Source organism: Gymnogyps californianus, chromosome 5, assembly GCF_018139145.2.
Source record: "Gymnogyps californianus isolate 813 chromosome 5, ASM1813914v2, whole genome shotgun sequence".
NCBI lineage: Eukaryota > Metazoa > Chordata > Aves > Accipitriformes > Cathartidae > Gymnogyps > Gymnogyps californianus.
Window position 1 is genome coordinate 42,930,078 of NC_059475.1, and position 20,611 is coordinate 42,950,688.

The following is a 20,611-nucleotide window of genomic DNA, read 5'->3' on the forward strand; positions in this document are numbered from 1 at the left end:
GCACACTTCAGAAACTAGGTAGACCAGCTGAACCTTGAAATCCAACATACATCTTGGCGAATATGGTAAGATCTTTCACCTTTATCTTAAGGCAAGAGGGTATATTATGAATTTATTTTAATATACTGCAGAGTGCTTGGGTTGTAAATGGACACCCATCTCTGCTTAGATAAAAATTAAATGCAGTAATTAAAGTAAGTGTGTCCCTCTGTCAGCCAGTTCTTTGAGAAGGTTGCAGCTAACGCAGCTGACAGTGAATAGCTTATACAGGTAATTATGCTCTTGTGGTAATAAAACATAAGGTATGCTGTAACTTAGTTTATAATGTGGAAGTATCTTCTGTGTGATTAGTGGTATGTGTATTCAATGTATGGAGGATGCTGAAAAATCTTCAGATACGCCATTTAGCTACAGCACTGCATTTTATGCATAGCATTAGTCTGTAAAAGGATCAGTTAAGTTGGTCTTAGTATTTCAGATGTAACAAAAGGATGAGTCCTTGCATATCGCCAGCTCGTGGGGGAGCTGTCCTCAGCTACTTAAGTGGTATGTGTTTACTATAACGGTTTATCTTTTTTTTTTTAACAGTATTTTCAGTTCTTGAGCAGTACAAAACCGTGCAGCAAAGAGTAGCAAATCTTGGTTTGGAATGCAGTCAGTAGGGGAGAGCAGATAGTTAAGTTGAATGCTTTTGACGGAAATAAAACGTGAATAGGCACATTGAGGATGAACAGTGAAGCACTGTGCTTCTGGACAGGCTCAGTCAGACTGTCAAGTTACCAAATGTTAACTCTTTCAAACTTTCAATTCATTGCATACATTTAGTCTTAGTCTTTTAGTTCACCATTTCCAAACTAGTACCACTGCTACCAGACAGGAAGAGAGCTGTCACTAGCTGTGTGTTGGCAGAAGCAAGGGCAAGTTCAGAAAGCATTTCCTTGAAGGTATGAGATGTGTGAATTGTTATTCCCAAGGTATACGCTGGAATACATAAATAGCAGTATATTGCTCTTACCTTAACATGCCAGGTAGAAAAGACTTTGGAGCCTGGTTGGAATAATTGCCTAAAGATCTCAAGTTTTTAAAAAAAGAAAAAAAAATAGGTTCATGTTGGAGGCACTTAAAAGGAAAGTCCAACTGTATAGGAGCACCTATAAAATTCTCTCATAGCTTTATAGGAGAACAACAATTTTAGGGAGTGTGGGCAATAATTTTTTTTATGTTTGTGGATCCTTCAGAGCACAATGTGTAGAAGAAAATCCTAAAGTTGTTGCAGGAAAACAGAAGCTATGATGTTCTATATGTTCTCTCAATTTGGTATTCTGAATTGGAGACTTAATTGCATCAAGCTAGGAGAGGCCATGTAAAACACTGCCAGCAAGTCCCATGAGTAACAACTCTCCCAGCACCATTTTCTTGCATTAGGCTTCTTGTACTCATCTTCCACAAGATCTCGCCATGTTCTGCAGAAAAGTTTTCTCTGGCCTACAAGAAGCCTGAAAAGTTAGAGGCGAACTTCACTGGAAATACTTAGAAGACTGAGGTCTGTCTTTCTGTGTATATCTTACTGAAAGCTATCGCTGCTGCTCAGACAAGTTAGTCTGCTGTTTTCATGTCTGGACACGTGGCTAAATGAAGTTCGTTGAGAACTTACAAGTAGATAAGGAAGTTCAATTAGGTAACTGTAGCGCCGGGGGACGGCCACTAGAAGGAGCCAATGGACAAGAGTAATGTACAAAACAAGCTCAACTCTTTATTTCTGTTTGACGTGCACCCTTATTTCAAAATCAGTGACATCCTGCAGTCACCCTTTTCTTTTGGTTACAGGATGTTAATAAGCTTTGACATCCAGCACACTAATATAGGAATAGGTATCTGTTGCATGTTTACTTTTTTGGAAGATGGTGGTGGTTCTGCAAAAGTGGAAGACCTTCAGCAGCTGTGGAATAATCATGTATTGATGGTGCATGCTTTATCAGTTTGCTGCCTTTTTAAGGAAAATCCTACCCATAGGGGTAGAACAACAGGTCTGATGGAATTTTTTTACTCCCTCAAGAAAGAGGAGGACCTTGGCAGTTCAAATATAAATATCCTCTTATTACAGCTAGGGCAAAGCACGCGTGTAGTTCATGGCAACTATTCTTAAGCCTCTCTGAGCAGCCTACTAAGAGGAAACAGTTATGATGGTCAATAGATAGCTGTGTGATAGGAGCTGGACAATTAACTATCAGCACACACAAATAACCATGGAAAGGCACAGGCATGGGTTTATTTGTTAACAGTCTTTATCTTTCCTCAGGACTTTCAATATTGACACTTGCTAAATCTATTAAACCTGTCTAAGTTGCAAATGCTAATTGTTTTGAGAGATGAAAGATTAACTTCAATATTACTGTACAGCTGCTACAATTGCAGTAGAAGCAAAGGAGAGCAAGTTGGCTGGTTGATGATTTAATGCTGTTCTTTAAGAGCTGCTACCCTATTTCAACCAGTCTTTACTAAACAGAATGTAGACTCTACTAAGCGTAAGAGGTATTTATGTGCCCTTACATTAGTTTAGTTCTTTGCAGTTTTAAGTAATCTCTCTTTGCTTTAACATACAAAGCAGATGGTCAGTCCTGTACTATCTAAAATAGTACTCTAATCTTTCATTCATGTGTTTCTGTAATCATACATTCAATAGCACATTCTGTGTGTCAGTCATTTTCCTAAGGGGAATATTTTCTGCCTTGTGCTAGTATAACTGTAAATCTGGTACGTCTATACTTTACCTGAGACTTTAATTTGTCATGGGATCTGGATAATGCTTTGATAATATGACTAAGAAAGTGCCTAAGAGCCTATCTATGCTACAGACTGTAATTCTTTGGAAGCTATTCTTGATACAGGATTGAAGGATGGCTCTTGCTGTCATGTAAATAAGTGCATGTTACAGCCATTGGCTCCAACCTTTAAAAAAAAATAAATTCCTCAGTCCCATAAAAAGGATGTTTTGAATGTTTCCACCTCCAGCTGTTTTCTGGAGGTAGAAAAGAATGGTTAATGTGCCTTTTGCCTAGGTCAGCCCTGGCCCCTCCTTCAGGCCGGGCCATTACCCGTGGTAAGGACGCCTCAGCACAGGCTTGGGGGAAAAAGGACTCCCAGCTCCGCGCTGGAGCAGTTCAGCAAACGCTTTTCCCAGCCTGCTGGAAATAAATGTTTATTTTCTCACCCAGACACAACCCAGGGGCCAGGGCACCCTTGGTTTGCATTTCTTTCTTGCTCTGTGGTTTGTCCTTTAAAAACATTGAACTGCCTGAGCCAACACCAGGTACTGAAAGGCTTAGCAAGCTTGGCTCTTCGAGAGAGAGAGAGGACTCCTCCTAAATACTGTCAAGTAACTTGATGCGCTTCTCAAATATTCTTCTATTATTTTGCGGATTTTAAAAATATTCTAGGAAGATGACGTGTATATTTCCCCACAACACGCGGAGTTTTCCCTCTTTGCAGAGGGGGCTACGCTTCCTTCTGTGTGTAGGTATGGCTGTGCCTGGCAGCCTGGCTGCCTCTGGTGTCTTCCCCGTCTCCCTCCCGGCTCCGGTTGCTGCCGGGCTGCGGAGAGAAGAGAAATGACCAAGGCCGGTAGCGGCTCGGTCCCGCTCCCGAGGGGCCCACCCGGGCGTCGCTCCCGGGTGGGTCGCGGCTTACTAGCACGGCCAGCCCCGGCGTGGCACCCCACCCCTCAGGGCGCGGGGGGGGGGGGGGGGGGGACACTGGGCCGCGGCCCAGCAGGCCGCGAAGGGCTCCAAGCACCGCCCCGGCGGGCGGTGTGACGGGCGGTGCCGCCCGGCTGCTCGCCTCCCTGGGCCGCGGCCGGCCCGCTGCCGCCCTCCCCCGGCGCCGCGGCGGGCGGGAGGATGGAGCAGGGGCTGTCCGCCATCACCCTCTACTGCGCGCCTGCCGCCGGCCCCGCGGCTGCTGCCTGCGCCATGGAGCCTGAGCAGGTGAGCGGGGCCGGCGGAACGGCCTCTCCCCCCTCCCTGCCGGCCGGGCCGCCCTGCCGCGGTGTGCCCGGGAGGAGACCGCTTCCGGAGGAGGGCGAGGCCCCTCGGGCCGCGGTGGGGCGGGCGGCGGAGCTGGGGTCCGGCCGGGGCGTGGGTGGCCGCCGCGGCCCGATCGCCCGGGGGGTGTGCGGGAGCGGGGGGAGCCCCCGGTGCCGGCCGGTTCTCCGCTGTGGGTGGTGGGGTGTGGGGGGCCTGGCCGCGGGGGGAGGAGGTCGGTCGGTCTGTCTGTCTGTCTGCCCGTCCTTCCTTCCAGCGCTCTGTAATTACAGTCAGCACGGCGGGCACGCGTGTCTCAGGTGTCCCCTGTTCACCGGCAGATAATGCCTCTTACAAACGAGCCTGATAAATATTAAATTGAGACAGATTTCCGCTTCCCTCCGCGCTGTCAAGTTCGCGAAGGCGTTGGGAGGTGACCAGAGACACCAGCTCTTAATTAGACTGTAACCTGGCGAGCTCTCCTACCCCTTCTACAGATGTCCCTAGCAGTGGCTTCAGCTTCACGCTGAATGTTTTGTGCACTGCACCTTCACTGATTATGGTGCCTTTCCAAGGCTTGTTATTCCGAGGATGTCTTTTCTTACAGTCGTTCTCTGACTGTTGTTTTGTTGTCTTCTGTTTCAGAAAGACTCAAGCTGTTTAATTCAGTTGAAACACAAGGGTGGAAAGTCAAGCAATATGCAAAAAAACCCCAACTAAACCCCCCAAAAGACCCTAGCCAAAAAAAGTAACACAAATGAAATCAGTAAGGCAGGCAAGATAGCACGGGTAGAAATATTTCTCATTAACTATTACCAGCCTTCTAGTAACCAGCACTATCAGGTCGATAGATCTGTGCAAATTGAATTACTCGTCTTTCTGATGGAGAGTAGACATCTGGCATTTTGGGTCATGTCGTAATGATACCTGAGCCTGACAGATTAAAAGATGACAACGTGAATACTCCGCTCTCTCTATTACTTTTTGCTTTTCTTTTTCCTCTCCTTGATGAAACTTTACGTTATTGCATCACCTAATATTAGCTGTGTGAGCTCTCCTAGCTCACCTGCAGGTGTCCTGGCACACCTCATCCTTAATTGTAGTTTATTTATTTTGGCGTTTTGGTTGTGGACTGAAATGCCGTTGTGCTGGGTATTGTATCAACACCGTCAAAATGTGCCCTGCTCTCTCTGTTTCTGGCCAAAGGGTGGGATAAGAGAGTGGGTGTATAGAGGGTAAACAAGGAGCAGCAGTTTCGGATGCTGACTTCCTGACAGGCAAGGCTTGTACGGGTGCCATAAAGCCAACAAAAATTCCAACAGGGCATCTAAAAGAGAAAAGAAGTGGCTTTACAGTGTTGACAGAGTACCTTCAGAGTCTTAGCTAGTGTGGCGAAAGCACAAGGGTGACTGGCCTTTGTGTCTAATAGTTGCCAGAATAGAAGCCAAACTAAATACTTCTATAGCATGAGGTTAAGACAAACACTGAGTCTTTCAAGACCCATATAATGTATTGGAGAGGGACGAGCCTATGGAAAAAATGAGGTGGCAACCTGACCAAAGCAGTGGACTAGAAGAATGATCTTTGTAACAGCTTCTTGAATTGGAAAAGAAGATCAAATTTGTAAATGAAGATCAAAAGTGTAAAGCCTCAAACGGGAGATACTGTAACATTTGAGCTATAAAGTGAGTCTAGCTGACAATTCTAAAACAGATCTGCATTGCCACAGTTTTGGAAGGATAAATAAAACTTAATGATGCTGAACTTTCTGATTGCAGCTGTGAGAGTTGGCTTTTATTGATGTTGTGCATGTAAAAATTAAAAGGACAAATGCTACAGTGATGACTAAAATCCATGTCCAGGTTTGTTGACTAGGTAATAACCAAAGCAACAGCTGATATGTATTATTTTATTTAATAATTTAGGACTCGGAACCAGATTCACTGTTCCTTGATGAATCCTTACTGTCTTGGAACTACTGCATTTGTCTGAAACTTTGTAGCAGTACCAGCTATGCGGAGCTGCTTACTGTAGGTGGTGTAAGTGGAGTGTAGGATGGGTGTGCAGGGAATTAAAGCCTGCTTTTTAAACTTTAAATATTAACTACAATTTTTTTCTAAGTTAAAATATTTGAAGCATTTGAGTTAAACGAGCCAAAATCAGATGAAGAGACTATACCTTTAGAGGAGCTCTAAGGAGAGGCTCATGTTGCTTGCTGTTATTAATCACAGTAATATTTGTGATGCTGTGTTGCAAGAAATAGTGCTCTTCAGCACTGTGACTAAACATGAAAAATGGCATCACTGTATGATGCCAATAAAGGAGCGTGAAATGTTCGTAAAAGGCTGATTCTGTGGTGCTCTTTGCTCCAAAAAACTGAGTCGCAGTAAGTGGCGCCTGCTTTTACAGCAGCAGCAAGCAGCACTCCCTCTGCTTAGGTTGTTTCACTGTTTTCAGCATTCGTATTTTTGTAGCTTTGCTCTTCTGCTCCTGCTCTGTTCCCAAGGCTGAAACACAGCAGAGAGAGTGCGCTGGGCCCCAGATGGTCAGTTTTGTCTTTCTACATGAAAATGTAATTCTGCATGAAAATGTAGTGCTGTTTCAGCTGAATTACCCCATTGAAACCTCACCACTTGATTCTGCTCTGGTCCTCCAGGAAAACGTCCGAAGTGTGCCATGGTAGCTAAAGCAATGCTAAGGGAAGCTGAAATGACTTGCAGTTTTGAGAAGCGGTGGTATGAGGGCTGGGAGAGACGATGAATGTGTGCGTTCCGTCTCCACGCTGTAGAGCTTGGCACATGATCTTTACCTTCCCTCCCTCTTCTCTGTGGGCACGAGAAAAATCTGTGCCTGGCATGAAGGAGGCCATTCTGCTCCCCATGGCCCCCTTCTGCCCCTCTCTACCATGCCCACTGGCTTTCCCAGCTGACCGAGCCTCTTTGCATCGTAAAGCTAATGTACGTAATCTAGCATAAGAGATGGGAATGGTGATGCTGTGCTTGCAGTGATTATGGGATGTCTTACAACTATGTGATAAAATATGTATTTTTAGAAATAATTTTGAATTGTCTCTGTGGAGACAATTAAGGTTGCATAGACAAGAAGTCGAAAATTGGAACGTGCCTGTTTTATGCAACCTGTATTTTGTGTACACGTACACATATCTCATTCCTTATGATATGGTTTTAAGTTACATGAGCTCGTGCATTTTTAAAAACCTTTGTGGTACATTAAAAACATGTGGCTGGCATTTCCTAACTTCTGTGTCCTTCTCTGTGTGACAGAAGTGTTTTCAAAACAGTTTTATGCATTTGATGCAGTAGTATCTAAAAGCTCTACCAAGGTGAAGGCTCTGTTTTGATAGATACAATACAAAACGTTACTAAAATTCTCCGGCTGCAGGAGTTACTAGCCTAAAGAATTATTGATTGGCCTTTGAACTATATTTTTTTAATGCTTGTGACCCAAAGACTGCATTGTAGTATTTAGCAGCTGGAGGAACAAAACCAGGCATTGTACTTCTCTTTTTATATGTCCTTAGCCACAAAACTAAGTGTTGTTCTTTTAGCATGGTCCCTTGTACTAATCGTGATTGCTGCTGAAAGCCCACAGAGGCAGATTCCTTGATGCATCTTTTTAAAGCTTGGGCCTGGCTGCTTAGTTATCCTTCATTCAGTTCTCTTTTGTGCTAGAGGTGTCTGTCTAAGCTTGCAAAGAGGTGGCTACAGCCTATGAACTACTTGATTAATTTCACTAGATATTCATTCCGAAACCAATGATACTTTTAAATATTAACTTATGTGCTCATCAAATTATTTAAAGAAAAGTGTCCCGCTAAGAAACTCCTACATAACACAGTGCTCTTTCAGCATAGATATCTTTAATACTACCTGTCCATGCTGAAGTGAAGGCATTTACCTTTTTGTTATTTTTAGTGAAGAGATCAGTTTTTCATGTATCTGCAAACAATAATGTTTCAGTCTTATCTTTTACCTACAGCCAAGCTCTTGCAAATGTCCTTTGTATATGCTAATCAATCTAAAATATTTTAAATATCTCAGGAAGTTTTTTAAGGGGGAGCTTTTCCAGTTCCAGAAGCATGTACTTGAGATAATGATTTTTTTTCTTCTTTATAGCAACTTGCAAATGGAGATAGAGGCTTTGAGAATGTGGAGCTGGGTGTCATAGGAAAGAAGAAGAAAATTCCAAGGAGGGTTATTCATTTTGCAAGTGGAGAAACAATGGAAGAATATAGCACAGATGAAGAGGAAGATGAACAAGAAAAAAAAGACCTGTTGCCGCCTGTAGATCCTGTAGGTATTTTACTTGATAAATTGCTACTTCTGATTTACTGGGTAACTACCCACATTTTATACTTTAATTTTTGTGTCACAAATCTGATTTAGTATTTAGTATTAAAGATTCCCTTAATTTGATTGGTTCTGGGGACTGAGAAATTTGTGAGAAGTATTCCTGAGAAGTTTTGTCCTGGAGTCTTCCTCCACTAAAGTAGCCCTATTAATTAGAAATGGGTTTTATTTCTTCACGGTTCTAGTCTGTCCTCTCCAGCATTTCCCCCTCTAATAATATTTGCTTGATGTCTCCTTGATTGGTACTGTTGTTTAAAAAAATGTACAGGGAAGGCATTTGTTTCCTTATGTTTGGTGACAGTGGAGAGTTGAACCTATAATTTAGTGTTACCACACCAGCAATTTGGTATAATTAAAAGAGTATAGAAGGGAAAGAAACAGATGACTTGCAGAAATAAAGGAAAACTGGTGTAATTCATGATATATCAAAAACAGGTTTTAAAGGACCTGCCTAGTCTGTGTTTGTAATGTTCATCTGTCTTGTAAGCCATTAAGATGTTGCTTGACCTGTGAATGGAGGTCCATTTATTGGTCCAAATTCAGGTGGAGTTTTGACAATTCAAGCTGTCTCCAGCAGTGTGCATTGTAGCTGCTAAAATACATTTTCCTTTTTGTCGATGATTCTGGATCTATATTTAGAGGTAAAATGAAATATATAATCTGTTTTATTCTGTTGGCGTGTCTGATGATCTATTTTGTGGTGATATTGTATTTGCAAAGCTGACAGCCGTGCGTGCCAGCACTGGTGGCAGCAGCTCCCCGCCCTCTGGCAGTCAGTCCCAGAGAAGATCCGCATCCTTGTCTTCATCTCTCCACATCCCCAGTCTCATGTTTCCTTTATGACACCCCCACGAACTGGTGTCCCAACCACCTCTCTTCTCTACCCTCCTACAACAATTCTTCCCCCAATAAATTGGGTCTGCAGTCCTATTCCCTGCCTGCTGGTGGGGCTCCCTTCCTGGCCCTCTCTGGGCTTGGTTGCCTGTACTGAACTAGAGGTGGAGACTCCAAAATCGGCTGGGTCCTTCCTGATGTGCTGGAGTGCGGTCAGGCAGCCGGGAGTCGTTGCTTTGTGCAGCAGCTAGTCCTGCCTGGTTGCACGCTGGAGGCAGATGCTGGTGTAGAGCTGCTTGTTCCCACACTTCAGATGAGTCTTTGCATGCACGGAAACTGGTGCCCTGTTTTCTACTTACCATTGCTGTTGAAATGACTTCTGCACCATCGTTTGGGAATCCGTAAGAAATGTTGTGGTTGAAGCTCTTTATTTACTGTACAGTAGTAGGCCCTGTATTTATTTATATGCATATCCATCCTGGGAGAGCTTGGCTTTGTTGAAGGGACTGCAGTGGAGAGTTTGACTTTCTGCTCATTCTCTTCTGAAGAAGTGGTGAACCATGAGGGCTTTGCTTTGGGAAGGACTGTCAATCAGTTCTTTTCTTCCTCTCTGTAGAATGAATTTATCTTGAAGGAAAAAAAAAAAGTGGTTTGAGGACTGAGCCGCAGTGAGACTGTGGGAATTCAGCTGGGATTGGGGTTCCTAGCGATTCACAGGTGAAGCTGTTGCATTTCATCTTGGATGGATTGATGGTACCGCTGTCTCTTTCTTGCTAGGCAGTTCTTGTATACAACAAAAAGTAACATTAGCCTGAGAGCAGGTAAGATGTCATCAGTATAAAATACACCTGAAGTTTATAGATTGAAAATAAATATACTCACAAACAACGAGTAGATGTTAAGCTGCCTTGCTGGGTGTTGGGTTTTTTTTCCTCCCTAAGGATCTACTCGAAGAAATGCAAGAACTGTGAAACTTACTGAAGATTACAGTAATGTTCAGGTATCTTCAGAGTCAGATCTGTTCCCCACTATGCAGGTCATGTCAGATATCCATGGATGCGCAAGAGATTTTTTCCCAACTATAATTAGCAGAAGACCAGATCTCATTATTTTTTGTGCCATCTCCTCTCAGTAGAGGAGTTCCACTGTGGTGCGCTGATGGAAGGCTCACGAGCCTTGATGTACGTGTTGTGAGGCCAGAGATGTGCATGCTGCTGTACAAACGGACACTTAACTAAAGAGCCTTCAAACATGCACAACAGCCAGGAATGCTGTGTGATCATTCTCCTGCTTTCCTAATACGGATTTTTTTTCTGAATACCAAAAAGTATATTGTATGGCACAGTTAAGATTGCTTTATTCTCCTTTTATAGTTTATGAAATCCTTAATTTTTATTACACTTTTTAATAAAAGGACCCCCCAAACCAGAATAGTTTATTGTGGAGCACAGTATGCCTTATTATGTATCGCTTTTTGCCTTGACAGAATAAACTTGATTAGACCAAGGGTTGCCATTAAGTGAAGTTTACCTTATCTGCTGCATGCTTCGTGTATCCCAGCTGAGCCAGTCAATTGAAGAAATGTTAGTCCAAGCTGAGCTTTGATGTTTTAGCCAACAGCTGCCTTAAAAATGTTTTTATTGTAGGATTTCTATAAAAGCAATTAAATAGTCAGTTTGCTGAGACCAGCATGTCTAAAACTTGTTATCTCAGTTGGGATACGAAAAAGTATGTTGCAAGTAATAGCTGTTTCTGGACCAATTTATTTTTAGAAAAAGCACATTTAATATTTTGAATAGAAACTTTGCATCATGAAATTTCAAAGCTCAGCTGGTATTGGCATCCTGGCAGCTTCTGAATGAGTTTAAGGGAAACAAATATTTTGCCATGTTGTAAAGAAACGTCTTCAGTAAGTACCTTGGTTTAATTTTGTTTTAGAGGTAAGCAGACAATGACAATGTCTTTCTTACTAAGCAAAGTAACATATATATATCCTGGTAATCTGATAACCAAAGCACTCAGTGTGATGGACTACTGCCACTCATAACAAAACAAATTCTCAAAAAGAACTGGGTCTTAAATTTTGCTTTGAAACAATGATTCTGATAGTTCTATAGGTCAGCACTCAGTTCATTAACATTCTTGGACTGGAGTGTCCATTCTGTTGTGTTTTGGTTTGTTTTTTTTTAAGAATGAGTTGAATCCAGAACACAGGGTATGCTTAATAAATTTTTCTCTGGATTTTTTAGATAATAGCATTCAGTATTATCTGAGTGTTCTTAAATTAAAATTTAAATGCTTTAATAACATAAATGCTTTAATTTTAACTGAGTCTTCTATTCTGTCCTAAAATTTAGATGCTTACACTTTATATGTAAACAAAACTTTATTTTGTAGTAATTAAATTTCTCTAACCTGTTCTAGAAGATAATCTTTCTGTTTATCCGTGGAGGGCCACTTGCTATAAACTCTTTGTTGTGTTCACCTATTACATGAGTAGGCAGAAGGTGGGGTGTAAGTCTTTGCAGAGCAACTGTAAGCAATGTAACTGTTGGTGATAACCTTAGAATTCATCCTGAGAACATCTCTGCAACAAAGCTGCAGAAGAGATTTAATTTTATTAACCTTCAGTGCTCAGAAAGATTGAAACACATTCTTGCAGGAAGATTATCTTGATATCCTGTAGTTAAAAGGAGCTTATCTTCAAATAGCAAAAAGTCCTCTCTTAAGGACCATCAAACTCTAATTTTCTTTTAAGAATTTAGGGGTGAGGGAGAAAAATAGTCACTGACCAAGTAATAGCTACTCGTAATATGGTAGAAGCTTTTTGATGGAGGATGGTGTGCGTTTCTGATCTTGTTTTCACTGGCTTGTCTTAGATGCCACAGTTTTACATGGTGCATACACTGAAGGACCTATTATAGCAGTGACCAGTCAATAATTAATTTAAAAAGCATCTTGGCACAGTAAACAATGGAAAAGTACTATTTGGTGGTGTATATTAACTCTTAAATACAGGATTTGTTTTTTCTTAAATCAGGAAATGATTCTTTGCCATTTTCTCTGGCAAAAAGAAACCCTATGTTCTTTGGAAAGTTCAAGTGTTATTAGGGACTGAAATCTGGCAAAAATAAATATATATGTGGATTGTTTAGGAACACGGTGCACTCAGAAGTTCAAGGAAGTGCATGTGTGCTCCCTTTGGCAGCCCCATACTAGGAAACAAAACCATGTTCTGTTGTTGAACCAGAGCCCTCTTGGTTTTATCAATGGTTGAATCCATTATGTTCATTCCTACTTAAAATGCAGCACTTGGATTAAAATTGTGCATTAAGAATTTTTGTAATTTAAAAACCAGTTGTCATAACCATTGTGTTTTCCATTTTAAACAACAAAATAAAGTCAGGATAGCTGAATAGTGTAATTAAGCATTGTAGAAACATATACTAAAGAGACTGACGGCAGGAGAAATACTGTCCCCTTATAATAAACCAGTGTCCTGTGTTTCATACTGTTGCCCCTTGTTTCCAGTCAAGAAATACAGTATTACTGTGTCCTTGTGTTGATTAAAGACTGAACATTAAGGCTTCTCTGGCCAAAGGAGGTTGACATACAGTATCTGAGTATGTGGTTCTTACTGAACATTAGTAGGACCCGACTTGGGTACTGTTTTCCAGTATTGCTCAATGCACTGAAGCTGCTTCACGGAGTAGGATTAGTTTGTACTGAGCCGTTGCTTAACAGCCCTGTTCATATCACCCAAATGGTTCTGGTTTTCTCCAGTATCTCTTCTCACCTCACGTTCGCGATCTCCGAGGTGCTCTGGGAAACCACCCAAACTTACCCTGAGGAAGTAAGAGGGGGAAAAAACAGGATTATTCCTTGGATGTGTTGCCTTGTTCCTGGTTGTTCTTGGTGGTTTACTCTCCAAGCCATCTCCTTTCTCCTGTTGAATTTGTGTGAAGTAGCTTCTCTCACGGTTTTACATTGCCTTTTGAGATACTTGAAAGAATGCTCCTTTTTTAAATTGAGGGGACTGGCAAAGCCTTGCTTGGCGGGGGTGAAGAAGTGTCTGGTTGGGCTTTGTCAGAAAGCAAAGGTTTCCATGAAGCTGAACTTAGAAGTGCTCCTAACATACCAAACTGGTTTTTAATTGCAGTGGGGGAACAGTAGAAATGGACAGAACCTCTGTGTCTGCCAAGCCTCAGATGTTCACTACGTTTGTGTTACCACAACCATGTTAGAATATTCCATGTCTGAGTTACTTCTGTCACGTTGAAGTTCAGCTTGTCTTTTCACTCTTAAATGTTAAGGGGGCTCTTGTAGCTTCTTGCTTACAGCCACGCAGCAGGCCCTTGTTTGTCCTGTGCACTGCGTGAATGCTTTTTAACCTTGTCACCTCATTATGAAGGATTGTACAGAGGCTCATCAAGGCCATTATTTGCACCTGTGGCAACAAGCTTTTCCAGCACTTTTCTTGAGTTCTTCAACTGAACAAACTGAAATGATTGTTGTTAGCCTGTCTGCCAACTGAGCACGTAATCAACAAGCTGGAGGTGCTTTTGTGCAAGCAGGATAGCAGCTGGTTTTGCTTACACTTTTACCTTGGCAGGACATTTTCCATACCCACTGCCAAAAATATATAGCATCTGGCTTTTTTCAGCCTGCCCAACTTGAGTTTCTGGCTTGACAGACGATTTCTTGCTGCACTGATTTGTAGAGGCTGTGCTTAGAAAGCACTGAAGTCTAGTAGCTTGTGTACATGCATACTGAGGCTATACCAACTAGTCTCTGTAGCTGTATTATTTACAATAATATTGGTTGTCCTGTACGGATATCTATTAAATAAGATCACAGAAAATGGTTACTATCAAACAGTTTTTAGCAACAAGTTATAAATACATATGTAACTGAGTGGAGCTAATGAGTTTCATTTCATAAAAGCTGACACTTTTAATTGCTACTTTGCACAAGGAAAGTACCTCTACAGAGATCTTTACTGGGGGGAAATAATACATAACAAAGAGCTTGCCTGAATACAACACACTGTTAACTAGAAATATGTTTTAGTTCACTATGAAATTTGAGTTTGCCTTTTCACAAAAGTGAAAGCCTACAGCTTTTTCCCTGTTAGATTGGAATCTGCTTTTCTCCTTCTCCTTTTTATTAGATGGCTTGTTGTTTCTTTTTTTTTAAAAAGAGATACAGCCTCTTTCCTTAGTGAAGATGATAGCCTATGTATGCCCATTAATTTCTAAATTTTCTTTAAGTTCTTATGTGTAAGTATCTCAGTTTGTCTGGAGGCTGCAGTACTTCCTCTGTGGTGGTGAATACACCACAGTCGTGCAAAGGGCAACTCCCCCTCCTCATCTTCCAGGCCTGTCCTGCCTAAAGAGTCTGTATCCCTCCATTGCAGCACTCCAGTCATGCGAGCCATCTACCGCATCTCTGGGTTCCCAACAAGATCCCAGCCCTGCAGCTGCACACAGATCTGTAATTCCTTGTGTTTACTTCCCATGCTGCATGCCTTAGTGTGCAGGCACTTCAGAGAGACTTTCTCACATGCAAATGCTTGAGGTGACCCCACTTGAGCCCTGTTTTGTTCATTTTGTGTTCCTCGTTGTTCACATCACCCCAGGCCCTTTACTTGTCAGCCCTGTCCATCGCTCCCTGAGAGGGCTGCGGTAACTCTCTCCCTCCCTCATCGTTCCTGGTTTTGTTCTTCAGGTGCAATTCCAAATGGTAATTCGTATCGGGTTGTAAATACTTGGAATCAGCCTCTTGCTCAGGGACCACTTTGAAGGTTTGGTTTGGGTTTAAACAGTCTTTTGCAGTTCTCTCATTATTGTAATGAGGGACTACTTGGTTAACCCACTTATCTTCTTGGCCTGATGGAGTTCAGAACTTTACGGAAAGGTCTTTCTAGTTATAGGAGTTACCTTGGGATTGAGTTGGATGGTTGTCATTATATCTTACGGTGATACCTTGCTTCATGTATGTCTGGTCTAGACTTATTTTAAAGCAAAACCATTGTGGTAGCTGGCAAACAGGGAACATTGCAGATCTTTCTTCTCACTCTGTTTTGAGCTTTTGCATGTATTATTATGTGCCGTGAACATACAGCTATACATCTTCATACTACTCCTGTTCTTACAGACAACGCTCACATGGGGACCCTACTTGTGGTTTCACATGCTGCGAGTTGCCACATCAACCTTATCAGGTATTGCTTTATTTAATTCTTGGGTAAACCAGTAATGGAATATTGAAAGTCGCTTTGACAGACTGTAAATCATCTTTGTGAGCTACTGGCCATTTTTTCAAAAGTATGAATGAACCTGTATTTTAATCTGTGGAGATGTACTCTCTTGCCTTAGGCACTTTTTTTTTTACTTTCAATCAACAACTCTTGAATGGAAGAACGAACAGAAAATACCCTTTTGCTGAACACTTTTTTCCCCTTTTTCTCCATATGGAGATAGGGTGGTGTTGGCAAGGGAGTATATATATCAGCTTTCTATTAGGCTTTGTATGGAACCGTTTTGTGTGATGTTATCTGAAGAAAATGCTGTTTGGAGTAACTAAACTGACAGTTTTTATGAAGAAGGCAACTAGAAATTATCCCAAGAACACATCTAGTTTTGTGCTTTACAATAGACTTCTGAGGTTACAAAATAAACAAAAGTAAGACTATTGTCAAGTCTTAAACTCACTGCATAGAAGTTTATTTGACCTGTGGACCTCATAGAAGTTTGTGAAGTTTTAAAATGCTTGTCCTAGTCTGTGTTCTTCCCAAGGTGTAAAGTATCTTTATTGGGTTTTTTGACAAATATTGTGGAGTTTCTGTCATTGTACACCTAATTTTGAATATTTTTAAAAACTATTGGCAGTCTATTCTATTAATTAACCTATCCTTATTTTTGGAAACACTTTTTCTCTAATGTACAGTGTAATTCTATTTCTTGTCATATCTGTTCTTCATACACAAAGGTAGATACTGCTTTCCTTTTTTCACAAGTCTTTTATGAATTTGAAGATTAGTACTTTCTTCTTGCCACTTCAGTTTTTCCTCTTACATTTGTAATTTGAACTGGTCTTTTGCACAGAGCTCTGGATGCCAGCATATCTATAAAATTAGTTATTGTGAATATTCATTGAAGCAGTCAATTGCTAACTTCTAACTTGTTTTCCCTGAAGACGACTAACTCATTTGCATCCTCGGGGCAGATTTGCAATTTGAAGTGCAATATATTTGACTTCTTGCTTGCCTTTACTCAAGAACCAGTGCTGTAGCCATCATCATGGTAAAGAGACTGACTGACACAAGCCCCCCCATTCCATACTTCTGACTGTGCAGTACCTGTTTTAGCAAAGTAGCGCTGCATGTAGCCTCCAGCTTGAAAATTGAGACAGCTGAAACCTAAATATTTTATTAATCCATTAGTACGCAACACAGAACAGTGTTAAAACTGCTACTGACTTGAAGTATGCATGTATCAACAAATAACTCTCTAGTTTGCTGGTACCATTAGACTGAAGTGCCAATACAGTTGGTAGCCATGTATTTTTTTCTAACCTTAATTTTCAGTTAAAAGTTCAGTTAAAGGCTTATCCTTTAACTGATCCCCTAGCAAAACAAACCTAGATCCAAAGCTGAAACTAGTAGAATTCAAACAAACACTACCACCATCTAGATTTTCATTGATTTCCATGTTCTCCTTTTGTTCATTCTTTATCTTAAAGAACAATTATTAGTATATTGAGCTAATAATTACATAGATTAGCCTAGCAGATTTTGGTTTTGCCTTTTGAGTGAAGTAGGACTATGCAAAACCATTCAGGAAAGATGATACCTTTTAAAATAAAACTGTGCTTAAGAATTTACTTCTAGATACTAATCATATGTAAACCTCTCTATTTTTTAGTGTGTGATTTCCTTGGGGAAAAGATTGCATCTGTTCTGGGGATAAGCACACCAAAATACCAATATGCCATTGATGAGTATTACAGAATGAAGAGAGAGGTATGTGTGTGAGATAGGGTTCTTGCACTCCTTGTCGCCCAACTTGCCTTCCCTGGTATTTTAAAAAATTTCTAGCATTAAAATGAAGTTTTAGAACCTCTGTTTCAGCTTGCCTTCAGTTTTCATTTGACGCATGATTAATGCTTGCTTATCCATCAGCCTTTTCTCACCAGCTCATCAGCCTTAGCACTGGCTGGGTCCTGACCACTGCTCTATTTGTTTCTCTTGTACAATGCATTTTCAAGTCAACAGCGTGAGGAAGTTGGATGGAGCAGTTACTGGACACTGTAAAGAGGCAGCTGCTAGGAATATACTTTCCAACTCTAAAACTTGTTCAATGAAGCGTCAAGGGTAAATTGAACATGATGTTACCATTTGTTCTAAACCGTAACTGGAAATGACTGATAGGTAGCCAGTGCTTTATGCAAAAACATCCTTAATAATCTTCATTTGGAAGAGATGGGAAACATATTTAAAGCTTTACTACTTATTTTTTATTTTTGATAGCTCTTTATTATTAAGAGCTGAAAAAGCTTTAGACAAGGTAGACCTGTCACTATTGCTATTGACTAAAAACTGCTTATCTAGACATGTGACATTTTTTCTGTGTTTAACACAGTTTAATCCTTCACTTTTGGCAAATTCCCCCCCCCCGCCATGGGAATTCTGGAATATACCTCATCTTATGATCAACTAGTGACCATTTTCTAGTAGAACAAATGTCCTTGCCTTGTAATAGGAACTGGTATGCTCTTATGGAAAGACTTAAAGTGAATGTTAAGTAAGTGGTAAATAGTAGGTTACGAATCTGGTTATATCATCTGTTTTTAGGAGGAAGAGGAGGAACAGGAAAACAAGATGTCAGAAGCAGCAGAAAGACAGCATCAGGAACAGCAGAACAAGCCACAAGCTGAAGCTCCTGTCCAGACAGACCAGCCTGAAGCAACAGCATGCACTTCATTTGTGAATGTGAACTTTGAAAATGAGGGAGATGATTGCCAGTCCATTGGGGAAAATAAACAAGATGTAGTTCCTGTCCCTCCTTAAGTGTAAAGCTCTGTATAATGTAGGAAACAGGAAGTGTCAGATGTCACAATCTGGCTATAAGAAGCAGGAAAAATAGGATTATACTTGTTCAGTGAAATACAACTTCTAACATTCTTATTGATCAGGAGAGAGCTAGGCAATGTCTGTTCAGTCAGTCTGCCTAATAAAGGTTGAGGCATTCTGCCAAACTGGCACTTCAGTTAAAATGAAAATTGCACTACAAACATTTGGTCTAAAATTCAATGTGTGAGCTAATTTCTGTGTAAAGCAAGTAAAAATGTCTTTTCTTTGAATTGCTGTGTCTCTAACACCTGTGGATTGCAGATGCAGTGCTGTTTCCTACTTCTAAACACCTATTTCTGATTTGCACAGTTTGCAACTCAGCTCTCTATGAATAGATTAATAGGAATCAATATCCTGTAACTCACAAGTCATTATAGTAGCATTTTATTTCCCCTATTTATTGTCACTATTGTATGCATGTATTTTTTTTTCTGTTGTTGTTTAACACAAGAGATAATGTTAGATTTAATGTTAATTAGATTTAAGGGTCCACTGACTTTTTTTTAATCAAAAAAAAAAAAAATTTAAAGGAGGCTGTAAACACTCTTAAGAACTTATTAACAACTACCAGCACTCCTGGAGGCTAATAGCGCTCAGCTGCTCCATTCAGTGCTGTAGCAAAGTACAGAACTAGCATCGGTGTAAGATGTTCTCACTCGAAGTCCAAGAATTGAGAGACCCACCTGCTTGAATACTTTACATGCTCTGAATGGTCCTGGGAAATAAACTAAAGTCTTGCTAAATTATACTGAATGCACTGGACACTGTGTATGGTACCAATCTAGAACTATGAAAACTTTTTTGAACATAGATTACCTGAGTCGGTGTACTCAATTAACTTAAACAGACTATTTGTTTAATGTTAAATTACCAGTAAGGGATGTGCCATTGCAGATGTTCTTCCCCCCTCTAGCACAGAATACATAACTAACTAGAAATCACAAAACCAAACTTCTGATTCTTCCTTTTCCTTAAATAAACAGAACACTTCATTGCAATACTGCAACAACAGTAATTTTTATTTTTGTCTAAAAGTGAAACGCAGGTAGCTCCAGAGCTTTTAAGTAGCCCTAAATACCAGTTAAGGCTATTTTACTGCAGTGACTGTTGTTCTACTTGTAGCTTGTAAAAGGTGAATGGTTTACTGTGTGACAATCAGATGTCAGTGCCCCAGTCACTTTCCATAGAGAATTGTTGTAGATAAAGGGGCAGAGAACCTGCACTAGTTACCACGTGAAACATTACTTCTGTCCTTGAGATTTCTAAATAAAATTAAAGAAACAGTCTTCAGTGAAAGTTTGTGCTGGGTATTGTCAGATGTCCCTGGCCTTGGTCCCACTACCAACTAACTCAGGAGCCCAATGTAACATCAGAGGCCAGATAACTTGGCTGTTAGTTTCCAGAGATCAGTTACGTATTTCAGACAACCCTCTGCCTGAACTAGTGTCCTGTAGAGCACAAATTCCTTCTCCTCTCATCTGCCCTTACCCTTCCAGCACTACAGAAAATCTTCTAAGGAGGATTCAATCATCAGCTCTATTCCATCTGTTTTGATACTCTGTTCTTTGCCTCTTTGAACTGGTGCTGACAGCCGTGTAAAATCATTCCTTAGCCCTGACCATCTGCAAGGGAGAGCTTGGTTCAACACCTGAGGAATACACATAAAAACAGCTTGTTGGGAGTTCTTAGACTGTCAAAGATAGAAAGCCTCACATAGCTCAAGAGTAAAACCTTTACAGCTGAAGGATGCTTTGCTTTTCTGCCAAGAAATTAATGTCAGTTGTGTTGGGTTTTTTTCCCCCCTCTCCCTACTATCTGTTGCATCAGAAATGCTCTCACTGCCTTGGGTTTAAACTTCTTTGTATAAAATACTGTATTACTCACTGTGCCTTAACTTAATCCTTCCTTTTGAAAACTATATGAAAGTGGTTACTTTCATAATGGTTTAATTTTTCTGTAAATGCATTAATTGGTTATTTTGTATTTAATATAATTTTTGAACTGGAAGTTGGCTATGGCTTTTCCTTTAAAACTGTGTGGTCTTTGAAACTTTATGCCTGCACACAGGTGCGTGTGCCTGTTCACTGTTTTCATCTTTACTGCGTCACACATCCTGGTGCAAAATTCAAGCACTGAAATTCAAAATATCATACTACCCCCACCTCTTCCTTACAATCTCATGTAGTACTTGTTAACATACTCAGCGTGTTCAGCACTACCTCAAACTAATAAATAATGCAGGATTGCAACCACCT

General features: G+C 40.9%; 1 protein-coding gene across 1 annotated transcript; it reads left to right on the top strand.

The window, feature by feature from the left end:
* The first annotated feature begins 3,881 nt into the window (after window positions 1–3,881).
* On the top strand, window positions 3,882–20,363 carry FAM177A1 (family with sequence similarity 177 member A1). Its single transcript, XM_050896911.1, has 5 exons — window positions 3,882–3,983; window positions 8,156–8,332; window positions 15,380–15,446; window positions 17,149–17,246; window positions 18,078–20,363. The coding sequence occupies exons 1-5, from the start codon at window positions 3,897–3,899 to the stop codon at window positions 18,291–18,293; spliced, it is 645 nt and encodes a 214-aa protein (XP_050752868.1). The 5' UTR covers window positions 3,882–3,896; the 3' UTR covers window positions 18,294–20,363.
* Window positions 20,364–20,611: the final 248 nt, after the last annotated feature.